This window comes from Lissotriton helveticus, chromosome 3_1 (genome assembly GCF_964261635.1).
Source record: "Lissotriton helveticus chromosome 3_1, aLisHel1.1, whole genome shotgun sequence".
Taxonomy (NCBI): domain Eukaryota; kingdom Metazoa; phylum Chordata; class Amphibia; order Caudata; family Salamandridae; genus Lissotriton; species Lissotriton helveticus.
The window spans coordinates 1652855117-1652879050 of NC_136061.1; the positions used below are offsets into that span (position 1 = coordinate 1652855117).

Here is a 23934-nt window from a genome sequence, read left to right on the forward strand (position 1 = left end):
CGCCGACGACGGACGCGGAGCCGCAGACGACGCCTACCGACGCGCAAGGGTACTGCTACGCAAAAAAATTCCGGATCCAGTCTGACGCCTGGGGATATTCTAAGGTAAGGAATCTATCACTAACTAATGTCTCCTACAGATATATCGTTACACAAGTAGTAACTTGTGCTTTAGTTGATGGTATAAATGTGTGAGCTTTCTGATATAAAATCTACTTGGGATGTGTATGTTTTGCAAACTATTTCTTCCATATGCAACCAACATGTTCTCCATATACTGGGTCCTTTTCCATTAAGACTGTGAACAAAAAAGATGGAGCTCATTAAATTGATTAAATGATTATAAATCTGCTCAAGGACCTGTGAGACTATTGACCCTGTCATTAATATATCTGATTGTAAATCATTAATTCCCATCCAGGGTGTGTGCTGTACATGACCTCTCATATTTTTTTATGCCCTTCATTCAGATGCCAAAAATGTTTTGAGTCGTCGTCACTCTGTACAGAACCTCTTACTTCAGGTGCAGCCTTGTTTAGGACCTAGTGTTGTCAAAGAGCAGCCTCCAACTCCAGCTCCCCCTTCATCATCATCATCTGTTGTGCTGGAGAACGTCCCAGAAACTATGAATCGTGAAATGTTGACCATGCTGGTAGAAAACACCAGTGGCTTGGATGAAAAGGACTTCAAATTGGAACATATTTCTGAACGTAAAGTGGCTGTCGTTACTTTTCGAACCAGTGAGAGTAAGTTTATGCTAACTGTGTTTCATTGCATGTTCATCATGTTCTTCAGAGGGGGAAAATGTAACTTCATGTTGTGATGCTGGGAAGCAGAGCAGGTACGGATGGCAACAATGGACAGCCCTAATCAGCTGTATGAAACGGAAAGATCTCATAACACTTAAGGGATCTGATTTGATCAGTAGTTGCCCAGATTCAAACAGGTTATACATTTTGGTGGCCAGGTTCCTGAATTGTGAGCAACCTGTGTTTTTATTCCTTTTTCTTCTTCAAACCATTTAGGCTGACTGGCTCAAACAGAAATTTTCAGTAGATTGGTAGAATGCAAAGTACCTGCTCATTTATACAGAGTGCCTTTGGTGTACAAACAGTTGAATAAATGAATTCTGATGTGGTTTGTCAAAGCAGTTTTTTGCTCTTCCCATCTCCAGAAAGCAGTTGGTAATTATATAAGTAGAAGTGAGTTAGTAATTGAAACTAAAATCAAATGGCCTAATTTTGTAGTAGATCCCAGGTTATAAGCTTGAGGTATTACATAGAGATGCTGAAAAATGGATTAAGGCAATGAATCCCGTATTCGAAGAATGTAAAACACATAAATTAACAAGTGTTTCTTTCTATGCCTGCACAAACACCTGTGTAAGTCTTTTAGCCTATAGCATGTAATAGAACTTATAGGTGTCTTCCGTGGATTTAACAGCTATGGTAGGGGATTAGTTCATCCTCTTTCATATGAAGGGGTGTTACTTTTTTGGGAGAGTGTTATGCAGTCATTGTATTTGTAAATCTAAACTGGGTTAAGAAAGTGAGATGTATGTAGATGATAATAGTAACTTCATAACAAAGGCTACTGATAACTGCCTAGTTGATGCTTTGTTGGACATTGAAAAGGGGAAAAACAGTATTATAACAATGACCGCCATTTTGTTTACTGCGATAGGTGCGATGGGCTTTATGCAGATGTGCACCCAGAGTGCCAGGGTAAAGAGTCACGGCATCACTGCACGACTCCTTGAATGTACAAAGAGTATCAAGGTCGAAGATCTACCACCTGATGTGTGCACAGAGTTCCTCAGTATCTACTTTGAAAGTTCGAAGCATGGTGGTGGAAGGGTGGCAGATGTGCAATCTTTACCTGAGGAAGATTCAGCGATAGTTACGTTTTTTGATCAAAAAGGTAAGACCAGTCTCTATATGGTTTTAGTGCACTCGTGTATGGCTTAGTGGTGTTATTCCAAAATCATAATTGTATTCCTCTGGATTAAATATGCAACATCTAGGGTTGAGATGCATTGCTGCACAACTGATCTATATTATGCAGCGAGAAGCTGCTATCGTATGCTTCAGATGTAAAGTTCTTATGCTAGTATCACAGTGTGCAAGGCGGTAGAATTCTAAAAACACACTTCATTGAAGTCCCTTAATATTCCTCATAAAGATAGGGTGTTCATTGGCACACCATGTGCAAGAAATCACAAGATTGACAGCTAGTGGGTGAGTAGAGGACTAATCATCATTTCCATTGTCTAGAATAGGATTTCACTGTGCTGGCAAAACTCCTTCCGTTTCCTGGTCTGTCTGGCATGGCTTACTCCTGTGTTTCTGGCTGGTATCAATCAGTGTGAGATTTGGGCTTAACTAGTTTGAGTACAGTATGCATTTTGATCTTTGAGTTCAAATAGGACTGACCTAGGATTTCTACCTGCCTGAAAACCTGCAAAAGCAGGTCAAAATCATTAGATGCACTTACTCAGGACTAGAGAAAGTTTTAAACACAGCTAGACTTTGGTTGACCCAGGCTTCTTTTTTTGCCTGTGCTTTCAAAGTGGGATAAGTACTGTCACATTTGAGCCAGTAACTGATGTTTTGCAGCGTGAATCTTTCTGGATTCAATATGCTGTGCATATTCCTCAATCTGGTGGTTGGGTCCGGAATCGTAGTCTTTTTTTTCTCTTTTTTTTTTTTTCGTAGCCCAGGTGGGCGTCGACGTCCCACCATTTGGTGTACCTTCGGTGACGTCGGCATGCTTCCGGCGGAAGCTCCCACCCTTGGGCGCCATCTTCAGATTCTTTTTTCCGCCGTTGGGTCTGGATCGTCGCGTGAAGCTCCAGAAGTTTTGGAGGAGAAAAGGAGAAAATACAGCAACTTTTCGACAGAAAAGGCCTGAGAAGATTGGGAGAAGAAGACCATCAGAGAGGAGACGACGAAGAAAGGGAAGAATCTCGAGATCTTCGATGTCCTCCGGAGAATGCGCACACAGGGGGCCCCCCAGAGCGCAGGGATGTACAAGACATCCTTTAAATTCTGCAGAAACTGCCACCACAAGTTCGAGCAGAAGGACCAGCACCCGGTCTGCAACCTCTGCCTGCCAATCGACCACAAGAGCAAAGACTGAAACGCCTGCTCCGTCTTCAAGCTGGAGACACTCCGGGTTCGAGAGAAGCAGAGGAGAGCTCACTACACGATGCAGGGCAAAGGCCAGGCCCGACGCTTTACGAACTGGGCCTCTCCACCGACGACGAGGACAAAATCGCCGAGGGTCCAGATGACTTCACGGTCGCAGAGACCGATAAGAAAACGTCTGACAAGGTAGGAGAGTCTATGACCCCGAAAACCTGGACATGGCCTCGAAAGCCCGAGGCAGACTCTCGAAAAGCAGAGTCCAGAGCCTCGAAGGGAGCACCGGCGCTGAAAACTTCGATGACCGAAGCTGCATCCTCCGAAAAAGAGCCCAGCGGATCCTTCGAGAACTACTCCCGGGCGCCGAAGACCGGCGAACATCCAAGGTAGGCGAAGCAAGCCCCCGAAAAAGGGTCTACGACTTCGAAGGAAAAGGAGCCGAAAAAGAGCAACCGAAACGCTCGACGACGAGCAGGCCGCACAGTTGGAGAAGAAGAAAAGAAGGCTCGAGGCCGAGATGGAGAACTTCCTTCAGAGGAAGAAAGACTTCGAGGAAAAATTTAAAAGTTACAGGATCCCCTCGAAGCCAGTGACGGCTGTCGCTGAGGTGCAGGAGCACGAGGAGTTCGACGCCGAAGAGCCGCCGAAAACTCCGGAGCCCTCGGAACACGAAGAGGAAGAGGACCTCTATTACAACGAGGGGGAATATGGGGAGCAGCAGTCAAGCTACGGCTCAGGATCCTCGACGGCCCAAGACCATGAATGGCAGGACATCGAGGCCAAAAGCCCGGAGGAGGCTGTGGAGACATACCCCTCGAGGCCTTCGCCGCCGGATGACATTGGGGCATACAATGAGGTCATCCGGAAGGCAGCAGCAGCTTATGGGGTTAAGCTGGAAGAGGAGAAGCCTAAAGCAGATTTCCTGCTGGAAACTTTGCTCCCCACGCAGATACATCAAGGGGTCCGTCACAGCAGATTCAATAATCGCTGCAACGGCCAGAAGAAGGGCCAACGTCCCAACAACATCTGGGCCACCACCTGATAAGGAAAGCAGGAGGCTGGACCTGACGGGTAGAAAAATTGAGAGGAACGCCGCAATGCACTGGCAGATGGCTAACTCCAACGCCCTCCTGAACAGGCATCAATACCAGCATTGGGATGAGATCGGCCAATTGCTCAAGCACCTCCCGGAACAATACAGTGAAAGGGCATCACACCTTGTGGAAGAGGGGAAAAGCATTGCTAACTCGTGCCTGAAGACAGCCTTGGATGGGGCTGAAACATCCAGCAGACTGATGGCTATAGGCATCACAGAGAGAAGGCAAGCCTGGCTCAGGATCTCAGGCTTCAAAACTGAGGTTCAGAACCAACATCATGAACACACCTTTCACTGGAGAAACACTGTTCGGAGCCCCAGTTGATGAGAAGCTCACCCAACTGAAGAAAGACAACGAGACGGCAAGGTCCATGGGGGCCCTGCAATTCAGGGGAATGAGAAGAGGCACTCCTACACTGAGGCCGAACGGAAGGGGTCGAAACCAGCAAGGACAATCACACCAGGCATTCCACCAGGGTCAACAGAGTGACAACCAAGGTCACCAGGGCCAGCAGAAGCAAAACTGGAACTATCAGAACAGGGGCCAGTCCTTTAGAGCAAGAGGAAACGGACGGGGCCAGAGAAGGAGAGGCGGTGAACAACCCCCCTCTAAGTGACTTCACATGGAAAAAGGTGCTCACCCACTCAAACCCTCCGGGGGAGGAGCACGGGAAAACAAAGAGGAGAGGGCTACACAGACAAGACACAAAAGAACATGTAACACCAGTAGGCGGCAGGCTGAGATTTTTTCTCCAGGAGTGGAGAAAAATAACCACAGACAAGTGGATACTAAACATCATACAGTTCGGATACTGCATAGAGTTGGAAAAGAGACCACCAAACAGAAAGCCAAAGAAAAGAGAGCACTCGGGAAGAGAGCTGCAATTGCTCCAAGAGGAAGCTCAAGAACTCCTCCTCAAGGAGGCCATCGAACCGGTCCCATTCAAAGAACGGAACAGGGGAGTGTACTCAAGCTACTTCCTGGTGCCAAAGGTGGACGAAAGCCTAAGACCCATCCTGGATCTATGGTTCCTAAACAAATACGTAAAGACTCAAAAATTCAAGATGACGTCCCTACAAGAGGTCATCCCACAGATAAAGGTCGGGGACTTCTTGTCCACCGTAGACCTCAAAGATGCGTACCTGCACATCCCCATGAACAGGCAGCACAAGCACATGCTAAGATTCACAGTAAACAGGGACCACTACCAATTCACAACCCTGGCATTCGGTCTAAAGTTCGCACCAAGGGTATTCACCAAATGCCTCGCAGCAGTGGCAGCACATCTGTGAAGAGAGGGGATACACGTGTACCCCTACCTCGACGACTGGCTCATAAAAGCAAGCTCTTACAGGACATGCAAGGGTCATGCAGAGCAGGTCACAAGAACGCTAACAAGCCTGGGATTCTCCATACACTGGGGAAAATGCTCGATGGAACCGGCGCAAGTGAAGATCTTCCTGGGAGCTCAAATCAACACCGTCCAATGCATGGTGTTACCCAGCGAAAAGAGGACACTCAGCCTACTGAGGGAGAAACGTCACTACCAGAAGGGGCGAGCTCGGACAGTGAGGACAGTGAGCAAGATCTTGGGAATGATGGCGTCATGCATACACCTGGTCCCCAATGTACGCCTATAGATGAGACCACTCCAAGAGTGGCTGAAACAGCAATGGTCACAAGCTACAGGAAGTTGGGAGGATCTAGTGGTTGTAACGCACAAGGTGCAGGAAGAAATGAAGTGGTGGACCAAAGAGAGGATAACAATAGGGAAGCCTCTAACGCCACCGGACCCAACAGTGACCATCACCACAGACGCATCCCAGAAAGGATGGGGCGCACACATGAACAGGCTCAGAGTGAGGGGTCTGTGGAGCCCAGCGGATGCGGTCAGACACATCAATTACCTGGAGCTGAAAACAGTGTTGCTTGCCCTCAAGGCCTTTCAGAAACAACTGTACAACCAGAAGGTGCTGATACAAACAGACAACACCACAACAATGTCTTCCATCAACAAACAGGGGGGAACTCAATCATTCCCTCTGTCAAGCTTGGCACAGGAAATCTGGAGATGGGCAATACCACTCAAAATAGACCTGCTGGCCATACACCTGCCAGGGAAGGACAATGTAGAAGCGGATTGGCTCAGCAGGCAGACTTCAGCATCCCACGAGTGGGAACTCAACATACAGGAAACAGAGAGACTATTCAGGAGGTGGGGCACTCCCACAATAGACCTGTTTGCAACACGCCAGAATGCAAAATGCCAGTACTTGCATCCAGACAACCGGAGGCACTATCCCAGGGGAATGCCCTATGGATAAGCTGGTCAAAAACATTTGCCTATGTTTTCCCCCCGATACCACTGATCCTCAGGGTTCTCAACAAATGCATGACGAGCAACATGACGCTCATCCTGGTGGCACCACAATGGGCCAGGCAGACGTGGTACTAACAGATAATGGAGATGGCACAGGGTCCACCCCACAAGTTCTCAAAATGAAGAGACCTACTCTCCATGGAAAACGGAGAGGTTCTACACCCAGAGCCAGAGAGCCTCAACCTCTCAGCCTGGCTCCTGAGGACTTAGAGTTCGCACATCTAAAACTACCAGAGAGCACCCTGCGGGTGCTGCGAGAGGCAAGAAGGCCCAGCGCACGCAAGTGCTATGGGGAAAAATGGAAAAGATTCACTCAATGGTGCTGCAAGAAAAAACTCCATTGAAAGCTGACCAGGGAATCAACGGTGCTAAGATACCTCACGCACCTAATAAAAGCTAAGCTAAGCTCATCCTCGCTGAGGGTACACCAGGCAGCGATTGTGGCATACACAAGAGGAGAAACAGGGAGAAGCTTCTTTACATCTCAAGTAGTAAAAAGATTCCTGGAAGGGGCTAAAAGAATAGCGCCACCAAAAAGGATGCCGCCGCCGGCTTGGAACCTGAATGTGGTACTGACAGAGCTCATGAAAGCACCTTTCGAACCAATCCACAAAGCATCACTGAAAATGCTGACAATGAAAGCGGCCTTTCTGGTAGCAATCACCTAGCTACGCAGGGTGAGCGAACTACAGGCACTAACACTGCAGGAACCCTACATCCAGATACACAGTGACAGGGTTGTGATGAGAACAGACCCGCACTTCATGCCAAAGGTGGTGTCAAGGTTCCACATTAATCAGAGTATTCAGATTCCTAGCTTCTTCCAGAACCCCACGACAAGCGCTGAGAGGGCGCTCCACACTCTAGACGCAAGAAGGGCAGAGATGCACTACATTGAAAGGACAAAGGAACACAGGAAGACAAAACAGTTCTTCGTATCCTTCGCAAACAGTTACATGGGTAGACCAGTGACTAAGAACACCATAGATCGATGGATCGCACAAACGATACAATTCTGCCACAAGCAAGCGGTGCAGGAGCTAACAGGTGGGGCACAGGCCCACTCGACCAGAAAGAAAGGAGCAACAATTGCCTTTCTGGCCCACACACCAATTCAGGACATATGCCTGGCGGCAACATGGGCTTCAGTGCACACGTTCACTAAGCACTATTGCGTGAATGTACAGATGAACAAGGAAGCACAAGTTGGACAAAGAGTGCTTCAACATATATTCAACAACCAACACTCATCTTCCACCCAGCCGCCACAAAAGTAACAAAACCGCTACAAAATCTATGCACATCATAGTGAATCCAGAAAGATTCACGCTGCAAAACGAATAGTTTCTTACCTGTCGGTGTAGTTTTGCAGCTTGAAGATCTTTCTGGATTCACTAGCGAACCCACCCGCCTCCGCCAGAAAGATGAGGCTGGAGAGGAAGGTGGAAACACATAGAAAAGAAAGCAAGTTGAAGCTTACAAGATATGTGAAAAGAATTACGTTGAAAGAAGGATTAACAAACATAGCCATGGATTCACTAAAAACACGGAAAAGAAAAAAGAGACAGAAAAAAGAATCCGAAGATGGCACCCAAGGGTGGGAGCTTCCGCCGTAAGCATGCCGACGTCACCGAAGGCACACCAAATGGTGGGACGTCGACACCCACCTGGGCTACGGAAAAAAAAAAGAGAGAAAAAAGACTACGATTCCGGACCCAACCACCAGAATGCGGAATATGCACAGCATAGTGAATCCAGAAAGATCTTCAAGCTGCAAAACTACACCGACAGGTAAGAAACTATTCGTTTTATTTGAACACAACTGCACACCAATTTAGAGTATAATTTTACTGGGAACAAAACCTTTGCAGATGGTCTCCTGCCAATAAGGCTTGAGATACGTTTTGGATTACTGGAGAATCTTTGCTTCTGTGACTGAACAGGTGAAGGGAATCTGAGCTGTTCATTGTGGAGGGCAGATTGCCCCTTACTGCTTAGCTGACTTTTGCAAGCCCCAGCTCATTATACATTGATGAGTTCTGATCAATGGAAGCCAGAAGGTCCTTTCTGCTGGGCTTGTCACATTAAAAGAAACATTTCAAATTAAAATACAATGGTCATGAAGCTGCAGAGATTCTTTGCTGTGTTGAGCTTGCTCTGTCCTGACCTTCTCTGTACCTGCGTTGCTGTATCTTCCCTTATTTGCCTTCTTCAGGTTTGATGACGTGATGCATCCATTCCAGCTACACCCCATGGTCACAGGCTGAAAACCTGGTGGGTTCACCCCGCAATTCATTAAACCTAGGTCAAAAAAATGAGTACCATTGATTTGGGAAACAAATGCATGTTGTCTGACAGTGGTGCTGAGAGACTGCTTTGGAGATAATATTGTGCTCTAAAAATACAGGTTAAGTTCCAGACCCCTGTAATTGAGTGTGTCCTGTTTTATGTGTGCTGTTGTCCTAATTATGGAGTCCTCAGAAAAACAAGATGATTTGGAGCAGATGGTGAGCCTATCACAGCCTGGAAGTGGTAATTGATTGAATGTCAATTGTGTTCTTTATGCTGATGTGCTAACTTGATGGACTGAAGTCTTGTTTTGTTTTATATTTGTGACTTGTACTGAAAATCAGAGGATAAGTCTCACTTCTTCAGAGTCGGCAGAAGTCTGGGAGTGGCATGAATGTTGGAATAATTTGGGGGCTTGTAGGTTAAGAACTGGGAAGTCTAGGACAAAGTTCTCTAGACACGAAAGGACTAGGAGAAGGGAGTCCCGTTGAACGGTGCAATCACAAGGTGTGAATAGAAAACCCTCACAACCATTGGCCCAAGACAATGGCACTCTCATGGGTGATAGAGTGCACGTCTCAGAGAAAGCAAAGATGATCCGGGGCTGCAGGATAATGATGTTCAGACAGATAGTTGTTTAATAACAGAACTTTTGACCAGTTTAAATTGTTTATACGCATGATATTGCTTTTACTAAGACGAATGTGGAGACTCTAGTGAGCGTAGTTACCTATGCATTGTGAGCAAAACACTATATATACTTCAGGTTAGAATTTGCAGTGGTGTAGTTTAACAAGGTTGGGGATGCTGGGGATCTCCTGAACGGGATATGTAACACCATGTTGGCCGTTTCGATTCCCTAGCCCAGCATATAGTTTGTCTGCAGAGACTTGATAGGTCTGCATAAGTGGGTGTGGTGGGTAAATGCGGGATACTTGTAAAGCGCACTGTTACTCTACCCGAGTGTCATGGCACTGTAGACCGCTGGGGAACCCGTCCTGGTTTTCCCTGTGAGATGGTCCCTTTCTGGGTATCTCCAGGGTGAAACCAGGCATCCCCGGCGTCTGTGGGGGGCCGTTGAAGAGATGAGGCAAGCTTAATGCCCAGAGTTACCGAGTGTGTTCCCTGGTTCGAGTAGGCACTGAGGCGAGTATTATCGAGTCCGTTGACCCTGGTCCAAGACCCTGCCGCGTAGGGAATTGAACCCTGGTCCCGGGCCGTTCTCTGCTTACAGGTCTGCCGCCTCTAACCAGTGAGCCACACCTCTCACGCCGAAGATACCCACAGTGGGCAATTAGGGAAGTCACCTAGTCTTTGTTTACTTGTTAATTTAAGTTGGTAGTCCTATTAGAAGCTGTAGACAGGTTGTGGAAATGGAGGGGTGTGATACCGCTAATGGGGCAGGAAATAGCGAATGTTGATTGGAGGAGAAATAGTACAGATCATTTATATTTCAAAACCATTTGGGGAGGGGGGGTGACCTAGTTATAAAAGTTACAAAGAATAATGTGGATTACGTTTACATGGGTTACAAGATCTATGTTAGTATTTATGGCTTGCAGGAATTATATCAACAGGTGTTAGAACATACTGAGTGCATGGGCAGAGACAAATTAGGTCACAACATGGTCTGTGGAAGATGGGTGCTTCACACAGGAACACAGGCACACTTTACTCATGGGGCCCACAAAGCGATCAAAGCCTCAAACCTGATTGCTCTATATGAGTACATCAAACAGACACACCACACCACACCACACCCCACCACACCCCACCACACACCACACCCCACACCCCCCCGCCGTCGAACCCAATGGAGGACTCCAGAAAAATGCTGCTGCTGGAGAAGGAGAAAGTGTCCGGTGGAATCCGAAGGTGGATTCTAGGTGAGGAGTACCTGCAAGCAGAGGGGGCAGAGTCTATGTCACTCAGAGTGACCCGAGACCTGGAAGACGAACACCCACCTCTGTCGAGAGTTGACAGTGACCTTGACACTGCAGCTGTGAGGGCCAGGCGACGCTGTGGAAGACCAGGAGCCGTGCACTGGCTGTCCTACGTCGGATGTCGAGAGTTGAGGGGTTGGTGTCTTTCGGGAGGACCAACAAGCCTTTGCAACTGCAAACAACGTGGAGAGTGAAGAAGGTGTAGTGTCGGGACCAGCAAGGTCCAGGGGACTCACCACAAGCAGGGCAGTGAGGGCAGACGCCAAGTAATCAGGGGAGCCCAAAAGAATCAAAGATGACCCTCAACAGGACTCACAGTTCGGAGGCACTGGAGTTGCAAGAGGACCTCGAGCAGCTCACAAAGATGCAGACCACAGTGCAAACGATGCAGTGTGGATTAAGATTTCGGTCACTGGAGATGTTTGAGTTTAGGGCTACTTGGAGCCCAAAGATCTTGGTGGAAGGAAGCCAACAAGCCTTTGCTACGGCAAGTCGATGCGGTGCACAGGGATTCGGTTGCTGCAGCTCCTACGAGGAATACTGCCTTAAACCTGGTGAGAAAGCAGGGCAGGCCTCAAGGGATGAGAAGAACCACCACCTGTTTTGCTAAGCCTCTCGGAGTCCGTGGGAGCTCAGGATCAGAAGACTGGTCAGCTTATTTGCAGTTCCTGCTGATAAAGGGAAGTTACTCCTTCACTCCAAGGGAGATTCCTTCCAGTGTCTTGGATGCCCACAGGCCTTGGGAGGTTCCTGTAATATACACAGGCACAGACTATGCAGCAGACTGGAAGGGAGACTAAATTGAGTCCAGCGAAGTCCAGAGTGCCCAGACGATAGTAGTTGAAGTGGTGTCTGAATTGAATCGTGTCCCACGACGAATCCATGGACCTACACCCAGGTAACCCCTTAAGTACCCTAAGGAAAGCGTTCGGACGATTCTGGGAAATCCTCCCAGGGGAGGTGGTCAAACCTCCCTGTGACAGGATGCCTATTGTTCTGCCTTCCCCTGCTCGAGCTTGGCTCAGCCGCAGGAGGGCAGAATCATGTCTCTGGTCGGCAGCAGCCATGTTGTTGTGTCCGAGTCTAGAAGACTGGAACCAAGAGCACTGAGAGCCTAACAGAGGCCCTTTCCAGTGCTTGGAATCATACCTCCCACACCGTATACTGTATGGAAGGTATGATTCCAACTTGTTTTATACCAAACATGATAGGATTCGTTGCAGCCAATTTCGAGTTGGTCATCGTGTAATTGCGCGGTGTCCCTCTATATGGTATACAACTACACCTCCCTGCCCAACGGGTCCTCCATCCTTCCGTCGAACTCTCTCACTCAACCTTAATCATTTTTATTAATTGTCTGATTCCCACATGTTTAACTTTGTAGCCATTTACGTGTGCCATTTATTTGTACTATTTTGTACATAGGTTGGCTTGTAGCCAACTATTTGTACCATTTATACTATGTGACCTATTGATTTATCTGTCTGACTATGCGTCCCCAGGTACTCCTCTTTGTAAAGCGCTCTGATATCCGCAAGGATCTTGTCCGCGCTATATAAAACTTTCAAAATAAATAAAAATGGCTCTCTCACTTTCAAAAGTGTATCCAGACCCCAAAGTGGCTCCTAAAGCCTCCTTAACTCCTGATGGTGGCGTGTACCGCAACTGTAGAAAGGAAAAAAATCCTTTTGTTATTTAACCCTCACACACCCTATTGGTGTCATGCTTCATCCTCGGGTTCATCCAGACTCCTAAAGGTCTGGGTGGGCTCAACCGTATTTCAGGGAGCTCTTAGGAGATGTAGACCAGGGGGACTTAAAGATAAAAATCCTACTACAACCCCATGTATCTCTTTACTTTTGGTGATGTAGTGGATGTTAAAACGATAATAAAAAGTGAGTCTTTTTTGGAGGTTATGGTCCGAAGACCCTATAAAACTCCAAACATGTTCAGCCCAAAGGTTGGGTGGCCAAAAATGGGCCTGGGCTTTCGTCAGGGCACAATGGAGTTCCCTACCTGGTATGGATCAAAACAAACTATGCTGACCTATGTATAGGTTTTGAAGGTGCAGAAAGCTGTAACCTTCGTGACAACAGTGACAGTAAAAACAATCACAATGAGGAGAATACTTATCTCCCTTCTTCTGTAACGAAAACTTTCACCCAAATAGAGGGCAATATGCGTATCACGGGGTCGCGATAGGGTGGCCTTGTAGTCAAACGTACTCTAAAGCTCCTGCCCAGTGGTATACCTATTTGGTACCTCTGATCCCCTGCGAGGACTGCAAGAGGTTCCTCAGAACCCTCCCAGTCCTCCCCGCACTCCATAGCCTGTGGAACCGGTGGAACATACGGTGGTGGGTGGACAAAGGGATAGAAATTCCCTAACAGCGTCGGACTCGGCATCGGTCAACACCCTTCTGCCCGGGACGGCGTCGGGCAGGTCTGCGGCCGGCGGCGCCGGCAACGTCGATGCCGGTGGAGGTCGCACAGGGCCAACCGGCATTGTCGGGGATCCAGGCCTTGATCCATGGGGGTCCGTCGACGCCGGAGGTGTCGACGACGTCTGGGCCGGCGACGTCGAAGGACGTGGACCCCCATCGGGCCCGCGGGACCCGAATGTGCACCAGTGGGGCTGGATGGTCCAAAGACACGTGCCGTGGCTGACAGGAACTCCTGCAGCTGTGTGGGATTCGCCGATGGATCCGGAAAAGGTGGATAGGCCATCAGCAACTGCGTAGGCTCCCTAAGGCCTATTCTGGATCTCAGAGAGTTAAACCATTATATACTCTCAAAACATTTTCTCATGGTGTGGCTTAAACAGGTACTCCCGCTTTTGCAAAGAGCAGATTTTATATCTACTCCAGTTTTAAAAGACGCATATTTTCATGTTCCAATTCATCCAGTTCGTTGCAAATACCTCAGATTTTTGATAGCCGGCAAGCATTACCAGTTCAAGGTGCTTCCCTTCGTAGTGACGAAAGCAACCAGAGTTTTTACCAAATGCCTGGCAGTAGTCGCCGATTATCTCAGAAGACAGCAGATTCACAACTTCTCCTACCTAGACGACTGGCTTATCAAAGCCAGCACTTACTAGAACTGTCTACAACACACACTGATCACAGTAGACCTACTTCATCAACTGGAGTTCACCATAAATGCCCACAAATCTCACCTGCATCCGTCACAGATGCAGTCGTATCTAGGAGCCAGTCTAGACACAGTCAAAGCTCTAGCCTCTCCCAATGTAACCAGAATACGCAATATTCAGGCTATGGTTCTATCATTTCAACCCAACCAAGCTTTACCAGCCAGAGTGTTCATGCAACTACTGGGAATGATGGCGTCTTGTATTGCAATTGTACCCCATGCAAGGCTTTACATGCGTCCCTCACAACAGTGCTTGGCACCTCAGTGGAATCAGTCGCAGGGTCAATTAACTGCTCTAGTGTTGGTAGACGGCTGTACCCATCGCTCTCTGCAGTGGTGGAACCTACAAAACTTATCAAAAGGACAGCCTTTCATCGACCTTATTCCACAGATCGTGCTCACTTCAGACACATCTCTAACAGGTTGGAGGGCTCTTCTCAAAGGTTACACAATACAGTGCCTGTGGAGCAACAAGCACAAAATACTCCACATCAACTATCTAGAACTCAAAGCTTTTCAAACTCCCCTCATAGCCCAAACTGTCCTACTCCGAACACACAACATGACAGCGATGTATTATGTACAGAAACAGGGCGGGACACACTCTCTCCAACTGTCGACACTGGCTCAAGACATTTGGAATTGGGCAATCAATCACAAGATCTATCTTCTGGCAGAACATCTCCCAGGAGTAAACAATCAAATACCGACCCCCTCAACAGAAGGAGACCGCTAATTCCTGAGTGGGAACTTCATCTCCAAATTCTCCTTCCCTCCTTCCAACAGTGGGGTTTTCCACAGATAGACCTGTTTGCCACAGCCGAAAACGCAAAATGCCCGGCTCAAGGTTCCCACACCCACCTGAAAAGGGCAATGCCCTATGGATAAACAGGTCAGAGATATTTGCTTACGCTTTTCCGTCTTTGTGCTCATTCCGTGTGTGGTTTGGAAACTCAGGCAAACATCCCTCATGCTAATCCTAGTAGCTCCCACATGGGCCCGTCAACCATGGTACCCCACCCTGTCGGAGCTGTCAATAGTGCCATATCAAAAGCTACACCCCACCTCCAGTCTCCTCTCACAGAACCGTGGAGAAATCAGACATCCAGATACCAAAGAACTAAATCTAGCGATCTAGCTCCTGAAGTCATAGAGTTTGATCATTTAAACTTACCACCAGACTGTATGAATAGTCTGAAGGAAGCAAGAAGGCCTACCACCAGAGCTTGCTATGCAGCAAAATGGAAAATATTTGTTATATACTGCAATAACAACAAAATTGATCCTTCAGATGCTTCAATACAAAAGATTTTCTGTTACCTCTTACATTTACAACAAACTGGACTGGCTGATTCATCTATTCGTTTGCATCTGGCAGCTGTAGCTCCGTACTTCAAGAATAGACAACATCTCTGACTATTCAGAGTTCCAGTAATCAAAGCTTTCATGGAAGGATTAAAAAGGGTAATACTACCAAGGATTCCTCCTGCCCCAGTATGGAATCTCAACATAGTTTTTAAAAAAAATTTCTTTATTGTGTTTGCATTGAGAATTTCAATCTAAATCAACAGTCCCGCTCAGAATCCCCCCTTGCCCCCATCTGACATTGCTGACTTCCTCTGCGTGCACGTTATCATTGCATCCTTCTAATAAGTTTATACACAGCCATTTAGCCAACAACCCATAGCAGGGCAGGCGCGCTTCACCATATTTGCAAATTATACTTCTGTTAAGGGACATTCTGCACAGTTCGCAACAGCAATACAAAGGCAACACCCTGAGTCCCAGCCCAGTCACGTCCGTCTTTATAGCACACAGTGCACTGTCACTCTGTGGCCCCGTCGGTTCCCTCTCTGTTTGCCAAGTAAGCTTGGTACAGGCCCCAGAAGTTCTTAGGTCTGCTAGTGGGGGGCTGTAGCTGTAGCTCACTATAAGTTTCAGATTGAGTGCAGCAATAGAGCATGTCGTGCGCCCAGCGCTTAGGAGTGGGCAATGGGCCTCTCATCCAGCAACAAGCCAGCACCCAGCGGGCCCCAAGCAGGCCCATGTCTACCATACGTCTGATCGCCCTCGGCAGCTTCTTGGTGTATCCTAATAGGGCCACCCGGGGGTCAGGTGTGATGACAACCTCCGTCAGCTCGCTAATATCAGCAAATATTTTTCCCCAGAAGTCCCAGACGCCAGGGCACTGCCAAGCGAGGTGTAGGAAGTCTGCATCTGGGGCGCTGCACCTCTCGCAACGAGCAGAATCCCTCAAGCCATACCTGCATAGTCTAGCTGGGGTGTAGTACACTCGATTTAGGAATTTGAAGTTAACCAGTCTATGTCGGCCATTGAGTGATACTTTCTTAGTGTTAATACAGCAATATCGCCACGTGTCATCGTCCAATACAGTGTCTAAATCAGTCTGCCATGCTAATCGCGCCTTAGTGTATGTTTGTTGTGTGCTCACTTGTGTTAGTTTGTATAGATTGGACAGCAGTTTCCGGGGAGAAGCAGTTTTAAGGACATATGTGAGCTCAGGAACCTCAGGGGGCTCTGCCATGTCCCCGCCCAGCAGGTCACTGAGAGCGCGGCTTACCCTGTGGAACTGGAATCATGTCAGGAGTGGGGGCGTGTTGCAGGTTCCAAGGGCTTGTTCCCATGTCCTTGCAACCCCATCAATGAATAGGTCACCCGCCGTTTTTATGTTCAGTTTCTGTAAGGCAGTAACTACTCCCTTCTCCTTAAGCTGGGGCAGCCATCTGGCCCAGTCTACTGGCATCTCCGGCGAATATAGCAGCACGCCGTTTTGCATCTGTAAGAGGCTATGCCATGCATGATTCGTGGCTGTTACAGAGTCCAATAGGCCCGTTCTGCGATCAACCGATTGGAAGATCGTATGTGGGAGTGAGTTAGGGCTTGCAAAGAGAGTCTCCATGCGGACATGCGGTATGTTCCGGTCCCCATGTCGCCAATTGTGTAGATGTGACGCCTGAGCTACACAGTAATATGCCTCCAGATCCGAGGCTCCAAGCCCCCCCATTGAATATGGCATAGTGAGTATCGTCCACCGGACACGTGGTTGTCCGCCCGCCCAGGCCAGCTTGGTCATCTGCTGCTGCAGCCGTGCAAATAATGATTTGGGGAGAACCATTGGGATGGTCATGAACAGAAACAAAAATCTGGGGAGCACTACCATTTTCATTATTGATATGCGTCCCATTAAGGACAAAGGAAGCTTACTCCAGTTAATTACGTCGTCTTCTAGCTTACTGACAGCAGTGCCATAGTTAGCTCTAAAGTGGATTTCCGCATCCGTGTGTAACTGAATCCCCAGATAACGGACCGAATCTGTGGTCCACTGGAGCGGATATTCCATTGGTGTTGGCTGAGTGATCGGTGTCAGTGGAAAAGCCAGCGATTTGGTCCAATTGACCTTCAAGCCAAAGAGTGCCCCAAAACGAACCACCTCCCTGAGCACCGATGATAGGTTGTTATCAGGGTCGCGTACATACAGAAGGGTGTCGTCTGCGTACATCGACACTATGATCTTATAGCCCGGGAATCCTATGCCCTCATTTCCGTGGTATTCTCGCAGAGCGCACGCCAGTGGTTCTGCCACCAGGGCATACAGGAGGGGCGAGAGAGGGCACCCTTGCCTAGTACCTCTACTGATGGGAAAAGAGTCAGAGACCAGGTCTCCCATGCGGAGCCGAGCCCTCGGATCGTGATATAGTGCCCCCATCATCTGTAGGAACGGCTGCCCTAGACCCATGCGCTGCAGTACCATATGCATGAAAGGCCACTCCACCGAGTCAAAGGCCTTTTCCATATCTAGAAATACTGCCAGTGCTCTCCTATCTTGTCTCACATGCTGAATCGTGCCCTGGACCGTACGTATATTGTAGACTAGGTTCCTACCAGGGATGAATCCAGCCTGCTCCGGGGCTACCAGACGATCAGCAAGGAGCGCTAAACGGGTGGCCAAGACCTTGGCGAACAGTTTGGTATCGACATTCAGCAGTGATAGAGGTCTATATGAGCTGCACTCATCATGAGGCTTTCCCGGCTTCAGTATTGTAACCAGGAGTGCCTCCCTCATAGAGTGTGGCATGCTGCCTTCACGCATATGTCATCGAAGAGAGTCGACAGGTGCGGGAGTAGTTGATTCTTAAAAGCTTTGTAAAAGCCCGCCGTAAGTCCGTCCGCTCCCGGAGCACTGCCCGACTTCATGTTGGCCAGCGCTTCAAGGATTTCATCCTTTTCAATAGGATGCATGAGGAATTCCCTGTCTGAGTTGGTCAATGTGGGGATGTCAATGTGGCCTAGATAGTCATTAATTTCATCTTCCAGATCACCGCACTTGGAGGAGTACAAATCTGAGTAGTATCCTTTGAAGACATCAGCTTTGTCCCTCTCGTCTGTGAGCGGTTCTCCAGCGGCAGAATTCACCACCGTGATGTGCTGTCGCCGTCTTGCACCCTTCATGAGATTGGCCAGAACCGCACTCGGCCGCTCCCCTACGCCGTACACCCTGGCAGTGGCATATTTGCCCATGTGTCTAACCTCCCTATCTGCTTCTTCATGATATTGTGCAAGCAAGGTCTTAATCTCTTCTCCCACTGTGTCATCTACCAGGTTGCACTGTCTGCGCTCCAGCTTGCCTAGTTGTTCCTCGAGGTCCGCCAGTCTCCGCCGAATGGTCTTAAGGATGCCCGAGTGTTTCGACATCGCAACCCCTCGGATATAGACCCTGAAAGCCTCCCAGACCACCTGGAAGCTATCCACCACGCCAATGTTCGTTTCGAAGAATACATCTATGGCCTCAGCCAGCTCTCCCCTAAACACCGGGTCCAAGAGAGAATTAGGCGGAAACCTCCATGTGAATGGCGGTATGGATTTACCTGGAATGCGTAATTCCAGCAGCACTGGCGAGTGATCAGACAGTGTTCTGGGCAACACTCTGCAGTCTCTAATTCGGTCAAAGTGGGAAGAGGGAGCGAGCCAGTAATCTATCCTGGTATGGACATTGTGATATGCTGAGTAGTGCGTGTACCCACCTTGCTGATGATTGCGAGAACGCCATACGTCCCCCAAGCCCAGGCATATCATTGCACTCTGCAGCTCCAGAGCAGCAGCCGTAGGTCTGCGAGCAGGACCGGACGATCTATCAAGAGTCGGGTTCATGTTGAGGTTGAAGTCTCCCCCCCACAGCAGCATGTTTCTCTGGTCAAAATGTTTGGCCTTGGCAGCAAGAGTCTTATAGAATTTCGGTGACTCAAAGTTGGGGCCATAGGTGTTGACTACAGTGAAGTCTATGGCAGGGCCGTGGCATCTAGATATAACAAATCTGCCTTCAGCATCTGTCTCCAGGGTTTGTATCTGCAATTTGGACTTAGGGTTCACCCATGTCAAAACCCCCCTGGAGCTGGAGGTGAACCCCGCTACTGAGATTTTACCCTCAAGCCCCCTGCATCTGAGCATGTGACTCTGTGTAGGGAGATGCGTCTCCTGGAGCAGGGCAATGTCTATATGTTGGCGCTGTAGATAACTGAGGACTTTCCTGACTTTGCGGTGGTCATTTAGGCCACGAACATTCCAAGTAAGTGCCTTTAGTCTAGGTGTGTGTGATGTCCCGCTATCTGAGGGGAAGTCTGCCATAGCACAATACCATTGGGCATAAATGGAGCAAGCTTGCGTCAATGCCTATCACATTTACAGAGTGGAAAGTCAGATTGATCAGATTCCCAAAAATAACGTAACAATCCCCTCTCAAACAAGTACAACCCCCCACCCACAGCAGACCAACCCCAATTCGGCCTTGCATGATTAGACCCTCAGACCCCCCCACCCTACCCCGTTATACAAACAACCCCCCCTTTATCAGTCCCCTAGAAAACTAGAAAGCCCCGAAAGGAGCCAAAGGTGCATACAGCGCAAGGGCCGAGGTTGCCAGTAAACAATAAGGAACGTCTGTAGCCACGAGCATTCCCCCCCGACACCATCGCCATATCGTCATATCTCAACGTGAACCAGCAGAGCAATAACATGCAACATCAATGTCCCCGCCTCAGTGCCCAGTCCCCATAATATATGTCAAGGCAGTTCCATTACTCATTTAGATAGCCGGAGCGTATCTAACCATAAAGTTCACAGTACTCGCCCACTAGGTGGCAAAAAAAAAAAAAAAAAAGAGGGGATGGAAAAAATCGGATCAATCTCACCCGCAGGCCGGGGCGTCTGTTCTCTTGCAGAGGCATCAAGTGTCCGTATATGTTCCGCCGCCATGAACTGGGAAGAGGAGCATGTCCATTTCGTACTCCAAGACCAGAGAGCGGCATCTTTCCGAATGTCAGGCCTCGACATGGAGCATGGACTTCAACCTGCTCTCGAAACTCAGTCCTGATCTTCCAGTGAACTGCTGTGTTCCTCTCCGGTTTTCTGGCTGCTGGGGCCTCCCTGGTGCTCTTTGGTCCATACTTTCAAGGCTTTTTGGAGATCATTCGGGTCTGTGAAAAAATGAGAATGACCTTGCCTGTTGATCCTTAACTTCGCTGGATAGAGCATAGCATAGTCAAGCCCTAGATACCGAAGCTGCTTCTTGTAAGGTGCAACGTGGCCTACAAGCTCCAGCAGGGCGAGGGCATCGGGTGCGGGAGCCATTAAAGCCTCTCGCTCTCCACCAAATCCGCCGCTCCCAAGCTCCCAAGTCTCTCCCCTCGTGTGTCTCAATGTTAAGGGCCCCGTACAGGAAGAGCGGAGTACCTCCGGGAAGAGTTGCAGGTCCGACTCCCATTTCGAAGCAGGAGTCTGCCTACAGCCGGGTCGATGGCCCGCAGTGCGGCCGCACGTCGCGTGACGCTCTCGGGCACACTCCGCAATCAAGGTCGCGGATCTGCGGCCCAGTGCGCCCGCGACCTCGTCTCCACAGCCGCCGGTTCAAGTCGGCTCAGAAGGCGCCTATTTCGCCCGTGTCAGCAACCGGAGCAGTTTAGGCGTCCGGAGGCGTATCTATGGCCCCAAAGGTTCCGTATGAGTAGGATAATTAGCGGATTTTCCCCGGCGATGGCGCGGAGCTAAGGGTTCAAGCGTCCGCCATCGGCGCTGGCAAGCTCCGCCCCCCGGAATCTCAACATAGTTCTCACAAGACTCATGGGGCCACCTTTTTAACCATTGCACAAGTACCCTTTACAATTTCTCTCTTGGAAGGTTGTTTTCCTCATTGACATCACATCACTGAGGAGAGTTGGTGAGCTACAGTCATTAACCTTAGAAGAACCCTTTTTTCAGCTACACTAAGAAAGGATAGTTCGCCACACCAACCCTAAATTCCTTCCCAAAGTAGTTTCTGCTTCTCATATAAACAGTTGAGATACCAGTTTTGTTTCCTCAACCTGGTTCTATAGCAGAATGCGCTTTTCACACGCTTGGCGTTAAAAGGGCTTTTCTGTACTACATAGATAGGACAAAAGACTTTTGCAAAACAAAATAATTGTTGCATTTGCTCCACCTCACAAAAATTCAATCCTATCTCAAAATCTGGTATTTCCAGATGTATTGTTAAATGCATTCAAACATGCTATATTAAAGCTAATAGAACTTTAACCATACCCCCTAGAGTGCATTCCATTCACAAAATAGGGGCTCCGGTAGCCTTTTTACGCAACATTACTCTGGCTGACATATGTAAGGCAGCTACATGGTCTACACCACACGCATTGACCAAACACTATTGTGTTAATGTGAAAGTACGTGAGCAGGCATGTAGGCCAAGCAGTACTTAAAACACTGTTCCAAACAACTGCAACATCTACAGGTTAGCCACCGCTTTGGGAGTATACTGCTTTGTAGTCTATGCAAAGCATGTGTATCTACAGAACACATGCCTCGAACGGATAATGTTACTTACCCAGTAATTATCTGTTCTTGGCATGTAGAGCTGTGGATTCATATGTGCCCATCCACCTCCCCGGGTACCTGTAGTTGTTGCAGTTATTGATTATACATTTATATGCATGGACATCTCTATATACCCCTATGTACTCCATTCTCACCCTCTTGCGAGAAGACAATCCAACCATGGAGTCGATGATCATGTGCACTAGGAAAGACTTCTTCGGGGGGAAAGGGGGGGGTTAAATTGGTAGAGTCTGCATGACATAAAGAATTATAGGTAGTAATGTCATTTTAATGGCTGCTATGCATCCAAGCCAGGACAGGTTGTGGGCCTTCCAGGTGGCGAGAGTAGATTGTGTGTTGGCGAGGAGAAGGCCGTAGTTCTGAGTCACCCTGAGTCAGAATGGCTCAGGAGCCCAAGGTATGGGCTCCCATTCTCTGCACACTGGGAGGGCATGAGAGTTGCCAAACGCGCTGTCTCCATCACTAGGATGGCTATAGCAAGGCCCAGGGATTTTTGTAAATTGGTTTTGAACCCGGAGGCAGCACTAAACTCAGTTAGCTCAGTCACCATGGCTGTCCAGGTGTGTTCAAGGTCAGTGAGGGTCAAAAGGACGTTGTCTGCATATAGCATAATTTTATGTTCTCTCCCGGACATCTGTATGCCTGCTATATTGGAGTTCCATATGCTCTCCGCTAGGGGCTCCGTATAGGGCACAAAAAGTAGGGGAGATGGGGGCAACCCTGTCTTGTTCCGCTTGTGATAGGGAATGTGGAGGATTTCACACGATTTACCTGAACACTGGCCTGAGGGGCGTGGTAGCATGATCGGACCCACTCACAAAAACGGGCGCCAATGCCTACTCTGTGTAGGACACTGTAGAAAAGGCCGATGCACATGATCAAAGGCCTTTTCAGCGTCAATTGAGAGCAGTAAGGCCGGTGTTTGAACATGCCGCACCTTATCCAACAGGTAACACAGCCGCTTTGTATTATCACCACACCCCTGCTCTGGGATAAACCCAGCCTGATCTGGGTCCACCTGACCCTGGACGTAGAGGGCTAGTCTGTGAGTGAGAACGATTTTTGCGTCAACGTTCAAAAGGGAGATAGGACGGTAGGAACAGCAGCAGCTGGGGTCCTTACCGGCTTTAGGAATCACTATGATTGTGGCTAAGCACCTAGAGTCAGAGAGGGAGTTTATATCACTTAAAGTTTTAAACAAGCGTGCCAATAGAGGGACGAGCTGCGGAGTGAAAGCCCTATAGAATTCGGCACAATAGCCATATGGGCCTGGTGCCTTGTTAGACTGTAACTTCTGGATGGCCTCTGAGACCTCCTGAGTGGTGATATCCGCATCTAGAGCAAAGAAAATAGTTGCAGCAGTTTCAAGATTAGGCCCCAGAGACCGGTACGCCTGTGCATCAGACTCAAGTTGAGGCTCTGCCGTGTAGAGAGATTTGTACGATGCACTGAAGGCGTCCGCTATGTCTGCATCTTGTTGGAGGGGAACACGTCTACTCCCTGTGTTTCAGTGAGTCTCCGCTCCGTAACCTGAACTCTGAGGCGGTGCGCAAGCATCTGTCCTGCCCTGTTGCCACCTCATAATATTTTTGCAGAATGCGGAGCAATGCGTATTCTGCTTTACTCATATTCTTGTCCTGCAATTGTTTCCGGACGGCTGTCAACCGGCGACGGGCCACAATTGAGCCCGTACGTACGTGGGTGGCCTCAAGTTCCTTAACCTGTATTACTAGTTGGTGGCATTTAGTCCGCCTCTCCCTGTTTTGATCTGTGGTGATTGCGATGAAATGTCTCCTACCCACAACCTTAAGTGACTCCCATAGTGTGGCCAGATTGGTTGCGGGTGTATCGTTATGTTCCAGGAAGGTGGTTAAATCTGCCAAGGTGTCAGAGAGTACTTGGTCGTAGGTGAGGAGTTACGTGTTAAGGCGCCAGGTTGCTGTGGCCTGTGCCCACCCCGTAGTGGGTCAGATAATGCTGTGACACCGATGTCTACTGAGACAGTGTTACGGGTAACTCCTGGTGTGTTGAG

At 48.6% G+C, this 23934-nt stretch overlaps 1 protein-coding gene across 1 annotated transcript in view; it reads left to right on the forward strand.

Moving 5' to 3' along the window:
- LOC144823688 (protein mono-ADP-ribosyltransferase PARP14-like) overlaps positions 1-23934 on the forward strand; it is a 924605-nt gene that overhangs the window by 116660 nt on the left and 784011 nt on the right. Inside the window, exons 5-6 of the mRNA XM_078682423.1 lie at positions 470-745; positions 1683-1919. Coding sequence (XP_078538549.1) covers positions 470-745; positions 1683-1919 — 513 coding nt within the window. The remainder of the gene's footprint in view (positions 1-469; positions 746-1682; positions 1920-23934) is intronic.